This window comes from Filicampus tigris, chromosome 2 (assembly GCF_054856515.1).
Source record: "Filicampus tigris isolate MCC_2025a chromosome 2, RoL_Ftig_1.0, whole genome shotgun sequence".
NCBI lineage: Eukaryota > Metazoa > Chordata > Actinopteri > Syngnathiformes > Syngnathidae > Filicampus > Filicampus tigris.
The window spans coordinates 23,980,015-23,991,645 of record NC_141218.1 but is presented as its reverse complement, the minus strand read 5'-3'; the positions used below and the strand labels follow the sequence as shown (position 1 = coordinate 23,991,645).

Here is an 11,631-nt window from a genome sequence, read left to right as displayed (position 1 = left end):
GTAAGGAGAAACAACGGAACAGCCCATGTTTTCAAAGCATATGGCATCATGTTTTACAGTGCTCTACAAGCAAAGTTGACATGAGCTGAGTTGAGTTGACATGTCACAATACATGTTGGAGGTAGTACTATGACATGGGCATGTATACTGTAGCTGCTATTTGAAAAATCTCACTCATGTTCATGGATGATGAGACTACTGACAAAAGTAACTAGATGAATTAATCTATATACTCTGCTCACATTCGGGGAAAAAGAAAAATAATGCCACATACAAGTAACAGCTTTTCTAAGACAAATAAATGTGATGTCCTTGAATTTCCAAATCAGTTGACTGATCTCAACCCAATAAATTAATTGTGGTGGTTTACACATTAAAGCGGAAGTCAACGCAAACATTTTTTTTCAAGAATATGTTCTGTGCAAGCCCACTAGTTGAAACAGGGCATTCTGATAAATATTGCGTTTGTGGAATAATTGTTAATCCACTCGTTTTTAGCCATCTCTGGGGGTGGCCATTTTGTCTTCTGTCGACTGAAAATGACATCACAACTGCTCACAATGACCAATCACGGCTCAGATTCAGAAAACAGGTCAGCCGAGATGGATAAAAACTAGTGCACTTTGCTGCTTAATTTATATTCCACAAACGCAAAATTAATCAGAATGCCGTGTTTCAACTAGTGGGCCTGCTGGGAACATATTCTTGAAAAAAATATGTTTGGGTTGACTTCCGCTTTAAAGACAAAATCCTTACTATAGTAATGCATTATTAATTAGTAAAGTCTAACCTCTAGAGGAGAATCAGGTTCATCCAGGATGTTCTTTTCAATGTGCATCTTCTGCATGGTCCCTGTAAAATGGGGGTCCATTGCCATCACGTTGTGGCTTGCCACTCTGTCCAATTTACAGTCACTTTTTCTAGAGTCAGTGGTCCTACACACCTCGTAATTGTACACGTGCGGGAGAGTCCCCGTCCCCAAAGTATCCGAGTACCGTGGTGGATAATACGGAATGACAGGAAGGTTGGAGTGGTACAGGACACGAGACTGTCTCCACCTGTACACTTTGACTGATATGATCAGCAGCAAGCAGGTGATGAAGAGGAAGGAGACCACAGCCAGCGCCAAGACTAAGTAAAAAGTCAGCTTGTTGTTGTACTCCTTGTCGTGCATGCTAAAGTCAGTGAACTCTGACAGCACTTGAGGGAAGCTGTCGGCCACCGCCACGTTAACAACGACTGTAGCCGAACGAGAGGGCCGCCCGTTGTCCTCCACGACAACAGTCAGTCTTTGTTTGACAGCATCTTTATCAGTCACTTGGCGGACAGTTCGTATTTCTCCATTGTGGAGGCCCACTTCAAACAGCGCCCTGTCTGTGGCTTTGTGCACTTTATAGGAGAGCCAGGCGTTCTGGCCAGAGTCCACATCCACCGCCACCACTTTAGTCACCAGATAGCCCACATCTGCCGAGCGAGGCACCATTTCGGCCAGCAGCGAGCCGCCCGTCTGCACCGGGTACAGGACCTGAGGGGCGTTGTCGTTCTGGTCCTGGATCAGGATGCGAATGCTCACATTGCTGCTGAGCGGAGGGGAGCCTCCATCCTGCGCTCTGATGCGAAAGTCAAACTCTTTCAGTTGCTCATAGTCAAAAGAACGCACTGTATGGATGACTCCACTCTCAGCACTAACAGACACATATGAGGACACTGGAACTCCGTTAACAGTGGTGTCCTCCAGGATGTAAGAAAGACGAGCATTCTGGTTCCAGTCAGCGTCACTGGCTTTCAGTGTGAATACAGAGAGACCTGGTGTGTTGTTTTCCACAATGTAGGCCTCATATGAGGTCCTCTCAAAGACAGGCGCGTTGTCATTCACATCTGAGATGTGCAAGGTGAGAGTGACGCTGCTGGAGAGGGAGGGCACGCCCTCATCAGAGCACGTCACTGTGATATTATATTCACGTGCCCTCTCTCTGTCCAAATCACCATCTGCTACAATACTGTAGAAATTGCTTGTAGATGTTACTTTGAAAGGTATATTATCCTCAATAACACAACTTACTCTGCCATTTTCTTCCGAATCTGGATCATTTACACTCATTACTGCTATAACTGTGTTGGCAGGCAAATCCTCCTCCACTGAAGTGGATGACGAAATCATTTTAATGACAGGTGTATTGTCATTTACATCACTCACATCAATAATCACCTTGCTGGAATCAGACAGACCTCCTCGATCAACTGCCTCTATATCAATCTCATATTTTTGTGCCTTTTCATAATCTATCGGCCCTTTCAAAACAAAATCTCCATCTTCAGTAATGTGAAATAATTTGGAAACGCTGCTCATGCTGTTTCCAATGACATAGCTCACTTCTCCATTTGAGCCTTTGTCTGCATCCAAAGCACTAACTCTAGTGACGAGTGTTCCCGAGGGGGAATTTTCCTTTAGGCTCGCTTTGTAAACATTTTGTGTAAAAACAGGAGCGTTATCATTAGCATCTAACACTTGAATTTGAATCTGCATTGTCCCTGACCGCGGCGGCTCTCCTCCATCTTGCGCCGTTAAGAGCAGTGTTACAAATTCTTCCTTTTCTCTGTCTAAGGGCTTCTGTAAAATCATTTCCACTTTCTTACCGCCGTCAGACTGTCTGTGTAATTTGAGCATAAAATTATCATTAGGCTTGAGCGTGTAACTCTGAAGCCCGTTCAAACCTATGTCGGGGTCTATTGCTTTCTCTAACATGAATTTAGAGCCGACAACAGCCGACTCGCTGATCTCCAACACCCTACCTTCCTTTTCAAAAACTGGGTCGTTGTCGTTAATATCCGTGATCTCCACAATCACTGGTAATATTTCTATCGGCTGCTCTAGCGCTATCTGAAAATGCAGCGCACAAGGCGTTGTCTGGCCACAAATAGCTTCGCGATCTATCCTCTCTTTAATAACCAGCACTCCTTTTTCCTTGTCGAGCTGGACGTAATCAGCGCGGTCCCCCGTGTGGATGCGAGCTTTGCCCGTTTGTAAGCGTTTAACATCCAGTCCCAAATCCTGTGCTACGTTACCGATGAATGATTCTTTGGTCATCTCCTCGGGTATAGAGTAGCTGACATGTCCGAGCACGGCTGAAAAGCCGAGCACGCAGACAAAAAAAAGCGCTTGCCGCCTCATTGTTCAACGAGATGACTCCGCCGAATCCTTTAACTGCTGTCCTCTTTCACCGTTTGCAACGCCAGCAATAATACAAGAAAGCAAGGGCCAATGCAATAAATGATGCCATGAAAATATTCCAGGGTAATATTCCAATGGTGGTATTCCATCTAACATGGGCCGTGCGATGCGTTTCTATGTCCTTGATCAACTGAGCGAGCACAGGAGATGTGCTTGTCTAAATGTACACTTTAAAAGACTTAGACAAAGGGCAACAGCGGCCCCCCGAGTTCATATTATGTAACTACATGTAGTGAGGACATTTATTCTAAACAACACTTATTTGAGCTACCATCACAAACTTGAAAACAAATGTGGAAATAAGAATATTATGCTTTAACGACGTTCTTGGTTAAAATATAAGTAGTATTCATAGGGTAATTTATTATTGAAAAACAGTAACTTTATTCATAAACAAATAACCTGTTAAAGAACATGCATCAAAAACAGCATTGGATCTGCAATGTGGAAAGAATTGGAAGCACTTTACGGCCAATGAGTGTGGGGAAAAGACGGCTATTGTGTCGCTGTCCAGAGTGCTGAAATGGCTGCGGTCTATAGTTTTGACTTGAACGAAAAAAACAAACAAACTGCATTTAAGATATTCTAACCTCAATAGGAGAGTCAGGTTCATCCAGGATGTTCTTTTCCCTGAAAAACTTCTGCATGGTCCCTGTAGAACTGGGGTCCATGACAAGAATGTTGTGACTTGCAGCTCTGTTCAATTTACAGTCACTTTTTCTGGAGTCCGTGGTCCTGCACACTTCGTAATTGTACACGTGCGGGAGAGTCCCCGTCCCCAAAGTATCCGAGTACCGTGGTGGATAATACGGAATGACAGGAAGGTTGGAGTGGTACAGGACGCGAGACTGTCTCCACCTGTACACTTTGACTGATATGATCAGCAGCAAGCAGGTGATGAAAAGGAAGGAGACCACAGCCAGCGCCAAGACTAAGTAAAAAGTCAGCTTGTCGTTGTACTCCTTGTCGTGCATGCTAAAGTCAGTGAACTCTGACAGCACTTGAGGGAAGCTGTCGGCCACCGCCACGTTAACAATGACTGTAGCCGAACGAGAGGGCCGCCCGTTGTCCTCCACGACAACAGTCAGTCTTTGTTTGACAGCATCTTTATCAGTCACTTGGCGGACAGTTCGTATTTCTCCATTGTGGAGGCCCACTTCAAACAGCGCCCTGTCTGTGGCTTTGTGCACTTTATAGGAGAGCCAGGCGTTCTGGCCAGAGTCCACATCCACCGCCACCACTTTAGTCACCAGGTAGCCCACATCTGCCGAGCGAGGCACCATTTCGGCCAGCAGCGAGCCACCCGTCTGCACCGGGTAGAGGACCTGAGGGGCGTTGTCGTTCTGGTCCTGGATCAGGACGTGAACGCTCGCGTTGCTGCTGAGGGGAGGGGAGCCTCCATCCTGCGCCCTGATGCGGAAATCAAACTCTTTCATTTGCTCATAGTCAAACGAACGCACTGCATGGATGACTCCACTATCTGCATGAACAGACACATAGGAGGAGACTGGCACTCCGTTAACTGAGGAATCCTCCAGGATGTAAGAAAGACGAGCATTCTGGTTCCAGTCAGCATCACTGGCTTTCACTGTGAATACAGAGAGACCTGGCGTGTTGTTTTCAACAACGTAGGCCTCATATGAGCTTCTTTCAAAGACAGGCGGGTTGTCATTCACATCTGAGATGTGTAAGGTGAGAGCAACGCTGCTAGAGAGGGAGGGCAAGCCTTCATCAGAACACGTCACAGTGATGTTATACTCAGATGCAAATTCTCTATCCAAAGCTACCTCTGTTACTAAACTATACAATCCATTCATTGTGTTTTCTATTTTAAATGGAATGTCATTATTGATGTGACACTTCACGTCTCCATTGCTTCCAGAGTCGGGGTCACTAACACTTAACATCGTGACAACAGTATTCTCTGCAGAGCCCTCTGAGATGGAATCTGACTTAGAGAGTATTTTTATATGAGGGCTGTTGTCATTTACGTCAATGACATTAATCAGAATCTTACTTGAATCTGACAGTCCTCCATTATCTACAGCTTCAATATCTATTTGTAGTACTTTTGCTTTCTCGTAATCAATATCACCAGTTAAAATAACATCCCCAGTTTCACTATTGATCTGAAATAGGTCTGATAATCTGAGTTTGTTTTTTGATATTACATAAGATATTTGTCCATTAGAGCCACTGTCCTTGTCTGAAGCACTAACAGTTATTACACTGGTTCCCTTGGGTGCATTTTCGCTAATAGTTGCCTTGTATACATTCTTGGTAAACACAGGGGCGTTATCATTTGCATCTAACACACGAACAATAATCTGCATTGTTCCTGACCTGCGCGGTTGCCCGCCGTCAAAGGCTGTTAATAATAAGGAAATCTTCTCCTGCTGCTCTCGATCTAGAGCTTTCTCTAATATCATCTCCACCTTTTTATGCCCGTCTGCTTGATTTTCCAATTTCAACTGAAAATTATTGGTTGGACTGAGTAAGTAGCTTTGCAGACCATTTGCAGAAATATCAGCGTCGATGGCTTTCTCGAGTACAAATTTGGAGCCGATGATGGCCGACTCACTAATTTCAAAACGTTTGCTTGTGGATTCAAAGCTGGGTGCATTGTCGTTTATGTCTGTGATTTCAATAGTGATGCGAAACAATTCCATGGGATTTTCCAGAATCATCTGCAAATGCAAAGCACAGAGCGTCGTCTCACCGCACAGCGTCTCTCTGTCTATCCTCTCCTTCACAAGGAGGAGCCCTCTTTCTTTATCCAGCTCGATATATTCCGCGTTGTCCCCAGAATGAAGGCGAGCTCGCCCGGATTTCAGCCTTTTCAAGTCCAATCCTAAATCTTGAGCTACGTTTGACACCAACGAGCCTTTCTCCATTTCCTCCGGAATCGAGTAGCTGACTTGTCCGAACACGGAGGGGAAATACACAACCAAGATGAACAACAATACTTGGTGCGCCATCGTCTAAAATGAATGTTCCAACGGCTTTGCACTTCACATGTAATTCGTAAAGTCCTGAAAAAATATTAAGAGAGACAACAGCCGTCCACATCCACGATTAGTGAGTACTGGCTCGAAATGACTGCTTTATTGTCGAAAGCATCATTGTGTAAAAGGGAGGGACTGACTGAAGCCCTGTCGGAGACTGCCACACTCTGGCCGCAAGCGGCGTTTTCTGTTCTGCGTGCAACAACAAAGGACTGCACACATTAAAACGAAAATACACGAGAAATTGCAAAACGTACGTCCGTCACAATGTATCCTTCATATAATTATTATTTCTTAATATATTTGTGAAAAAACAACAATGAAGATTTAGCAGTTTTAAACGCATGAAATCAGCGCAAACTGAAATACGGAATTAAACTGAAGGGCCGCTTACCTTCCCATGAAGTAGGCCAACAGGCATATCAATTTTTATGTTATTATTATTTTACTTAAATTTGCATGGAATCAAGTCAATTTTATTTGTATAGCCCTTAATCACAGAAGAGTCTAGGAGAACTTCACAAAGCAACAGTTAACAAATGCTAGCGACATCCACCTGATCTAAATTATCCAAAAGGGAAAGTGAAAACTCCTCAAAACAAACAAACAATTAAATAAATAAATATGGAATAGGAAAATGTGATAGGATTGGTGGGAATCCCCCTTCAGGATGACCAGGCTGCATGTACATTCCAACAGAAACACTTCGTCATACAAAAAAGTTAATTCAACATTAGTTTCAAGCAGCATTCAGACAAGAATTTAAAAGACAAGAAATATTTGTACTATAATCTTACTGTAAATATGTAACGTAAATGTTAATGTTTCATTAGTTTAGATATAAAGTATTTTTCATTTGTGACAGTCAAATTATTATTTGGTGGAATCCATGTGATCTCTAATTAAACGTATTTATTATCATAATTATTATTATTGTGATTATTGTTATTATTATTAATATTATCAAGCTGCTTTCTATTATTACAACGAACATTTTAATTTGTAATGGTTTATTAAAATGTATAGTTTTTGACAAGATTTAGTCACAAACATGTTGAACCCCAAAAATGGCTTGCTGTCGTACTACACTAAACCATCAATTGTAAGCTAAATTTTACATGAACGGTGATAAACATAAAAATAAGAGGGAAAAAATTACATTACATGTATTGCTATTGTTGTTGTGGCATGTATACCATGTGTATTTCTTTTTTTTGGGGGGGGGGCATTATGAAACATGGTCAGTATTATGCGTAGCGCAACACTTCTCTTATATATTACACTTCGTATCAAAGGTGTTGAATAGACTCTGATAAACAATTGCTATGTTGGCACTACTGTTGCTTACCATCGGCCCACCCCACACCCCCAAAGGAAACAGCTTTCACTACTCCGATGCAAATTATATAATGTGACCAACCTCAAGAGGCGAGTCGGGTTCATCCAGGATGTTCTTTTCCCTGTAAATCTTCTGTATGGTCCCTGTAGCACTGGGGTCCATGACCAGCACATTGTGACTAGCAGCTCTGTCCAATTTACAGTCACTTTTTCTGGAGTCAGTGGTCCTGCACACTTCGTAATTGTACACGTGCGGGAGAGTCCCCGTCCCCAGAGTATCTGAGTACCGTGGTGGATAATACGGAATGACAGGCAGGTTGGAGTGGTAGAGGACGCGAGACTGTCTCCACCTGTACACTTTGACTGATATGATCAGCAGCAAGCAGGTGATGAAGAGGAAGGAGACCACAGCCAGTGCCAAGACTAAGTAAAAAGTCAGCTTGTCGTTGTACTCCTTGTCATGCATGCTAAAGTCAGTGAACTCTGACAGCACTTGAGGGAAGCTGTCGGCCACCGCCACGTTAACAATGACTGTAGCCGAACGAGAGGGTCGCCCGTTGTCCTCCACGACAACAGTCAGTCTTTGTTTGACAGCATCTTTGTCAGTCACTTGGCGGACAGTTCTTATTTCTCCATTGTGGAGGCCCACTTCAAACAGCGCCCTGTCTGTGGCTTTGTGCACTTTATAGGAGAGCCAGGCATTCTGGCCAGAGTCCACATCCACCGCCACCACTTTAGTCACCAGATAGCCCACATCTGCCGAGCGAGGCACCATTTCGGCCAGCAGCGAGCCGCCCGTCTGCACCGGGTACAGGACCTGAGGGCCGTTGTCATTCTGATCCTGGATCAGGATGCGAACGCTCACGTTGCTGCTGAGGGGAGGGGAGCCTCCATCCTGCGCTCTGACGCGGAAGTGGAACTCTTTTAATTGCTCATAGTCAAACGAACGCACTGCATGGATGACTCCACTCTCAGCACTAACGGTCACATATGAGGAGACTGGCACTCCGTTAACTGAGGAGTCCTCCAGGATGTAAGAAAGACGAGAATTCTGGTTCCAGTCAGCATCACTGGCTTTCACTGTAAATATAGAAAGACCTGGTGTGTTGTTTTCCACAATGTAGGCCTCATATGAGATCCTCTCAAAGACAGGCGCATTATCATTCACATCTGAGATGTGTAAGGTGAGAGTGACGCTGCTGGAGAGGGAGGGCACGCCCTCATCTGAGCATGTCACTGTGATATTATACTCACATGAACTTTCTCTGTCTAAATCACCGTCTGTCACCAAACTATAAAAATGGCTATCAGTTGACTTGAGAAGGAAGGGAATATTCGGATTTATTGTGCATTCCACATTGCCATTTTCACCATCATCTTGGTCTTGAATGTTGATTATTGTTACGACTGTTTCTCTTTTAACATCTTCAGATATGACATTTGTCTTAGACATGACGTTGATCAACGGGTTGTTATCATTCATGTCCACAATGTCAACTATTACTTTGCAGCTGTCTGTCAATCCCCCATCGTCACTCGCTCGCACATTAATTTGATAGCTGCGAGCTTTTTCGTAGTCTATATTTCCTATCAGAGTGACCTCACCACTGTCTTCATTTACATTGAACAAATGTCTCACACCATCCATTGTATTTCTGATTGAATATGTTATTTTACCATTTGGTCCGTGATCAGCATCCGACGCGCTAACTACTGTCACGACTGTGCCTTCCGGTGTATTTTCTGCAACGGTAGCTTTGTATACAGGCTTTGTAAAAATGGGTGCGTTATCATTGACGTCCAATACAGTGATGAGAATTTGCATTGTACCCGACATCTGCGGCTCTCCTCCATCTACAGCCGTCAACACGAGACGCAAATGTTCCTTTTTTTCTCTATCTAGAGGCTGCTTCAAAACCATCTCTACACTCCTGGAACCGTCTGCTTGATTGTGAAATTTTAAAGCAAAATTATCAGAAGGTAGGAGAAGGTACGTTTGTAGACCGTTAATTCCTACATCAAGATCCACCGCCCGCTCTAAATCGAATTTCGATCCTATCACTGCAGATTCGCTTATTTTGAATTTAATGTCACCCTTCTCAAATGCGGGGGCGTTGTCGTTGATGTCGACAATCTCCACTATTATTTTGTAAAATTCAATGGGGTTCTCTAGAATAATCTGGAAGTGCAACGCGCACGGCATAGACTGAGCACAAAGCGCCTCTCTGTCTATTCGCTCCTTGATAAGGAGGACGCCCCTGTCTTTATTCAGCTCGATGTATTGCTTGGTATCACCAAAATAAACACGAGCGCTGCGTGACTTCAGTTTTTCCACGCCAATACCCAAATCCTCCGCTATATTTCCCACTAAGGAGCCGACGTGCATTTCCTCATCAATGGAATAGTTGATTTGCCCCAATGTTGTGCTGATGAACAGCAACGAGGTGAAAAACGCTACTTGCCGTTTCATTGTTCTCCTTGCCTTCACGTCCAAAACAGAAAAAATACAACTGGGCAGCATAAACCACACCAAAAAGAAAATATATCCGAATAATGAGCAAATCAGGCCAACAATTAGTCCAAAAAGACACAAAATAATCCCAGCGAAATATATGCACCAGTCCAGACTGCCTGTCGTGTGTTATGGCTTTTTTTTTTCTCTCTGCTGCGTGTAAAGACAGGACGCACCCCGGCTGTATAAGGCACGTCGTGGACAATAGCGTCCCTGTGAGTTCAAAATGGAAACTGCGGGACGAGTGGTACAAAATACAGGCGTGATTGCAAAAGCAAAACTTATTTTTTTGTAACCTAAATAATAAATCGATCCTACCAATTAAACAATATGATTAAATGCAATATAGTCAACATTTACATTAAAGGTAACGAAATATAATGAGACTGTACAAGTATCATTCTCACATAAAATGATAGTTTAATTTGATACGTTCTAAAAATAGTTGCAAAAGGATAATTGTTGCATTTTAGTCCAGCATTTGTTTAAAATGACATTTTTAGTTTCAAAATAATTCAATGAGTGCCTTCTAAATGGTTAAAGCAAAGCTCGGGTGGCGGTATTTCAAAATGTGGATTAGAGTAAATATTTCATGTTTATTGGAATGTGAAACTCACTTAAATGGGGTATCACTTTCATTTTAAGTTAATGCTAAGGTTAACAATTACAGGTGAAACAGGCTTACAGTAAATATAGACATGGGAATTATGACTTTTTTTTATATCTCTGTCTCTATCTGTGGTGCTGAAACACTGAACGATAAGGGGCAATCATTGCATATAGTTGATGAATGCAGTCATATCCAAATACGTCTAGTAGAGTAACACTTTAACTAAAAATTAAAAACAAAATCTAATGTTACCCTACAGATGTGTACACAAAACCACTCTGCAATACAGTAAAGCGGTGGCTATATGACAAACTGAGAATCATTTCAAGGGACCAACCTCAAGAGGCAAGTCAGGTTCATCCAGGATGTTCTTTTCATTATGTATCTTCTGCATGGTCCTTGTAGAATTGGGGTCCATGACCAGCAGGTTGTGACTCGCAGCTCTGTCCAATATACAGTCACTTTTTCTGGAGTCAGTGGTCCTGCACACCTCATAATTGTACACATGCGGGAGAGTCCCCGTCCCCAAAGTGTCAGAGTACCGTGGTGGATAATACGGAATGACAGGCAGGTTGGAGTGGTAGAGGACGCGAGACTGTCTCCACCTGTACACTTTGACTGATATGATCAGCAGCAAGCAGGTGATGAAGAGGAAGGAGACCACAGCCAGCGCCAAGACTAAGTAAAAAGTCAGCTTGTCGTTGTACTCCTTGTCGTGCATGCTAAAGTCAGTGAACTCTGACAGCACTTGAGGGAAGCTGTCGGCCACCGCCACGTTAACAATGACTGTAGCCGAACGAGAGGGCCGCCCGTTGTCCTCCACGACAACAGTCAGTCTTTGTTTGACAGCATCTTTATCAGTCACTTGGCGGACAGTTCGTATTTCTCCATTGTGGAGGCCCACTTCAAACAGCGCCCTGTCTGTGGCTTTGTG

At 43.5% G+C, this 11,631-nt stretch overlaps 1 protein-coding gene across 15 annotated transcripts in view; it reads right to left on the bottom strand.

The window, feature by feature from the left end:
- LOC147151836 (protocadherin gamma-C5-like) overlaps positions 1–11,631 on the bottom strand; it is a 262,710-nt gene that overhangs the window by 55,696 nt on the left and 195,383 nt on the right. Inside the window, exon 1 of one of the 15 annotated variants that reach the window (XM_086018682.1) lies at positions 7,658–10,217. The exons of the other annotated variants lie outside the window; for them this stretch is intronic. Within the exon in view, the coding sequence (XP_085874808.1) occupies positions 7,658–10,096 (2,439 nt within the window). The 5' untranslated portion in view covers positions 10,097–10,217. Of the gene's footprint in view, positions 1–7,657; positions 10,218–11,631 lie in introns of those variants that run through there. 15 annotated transcript variants of the gene reach the window in all.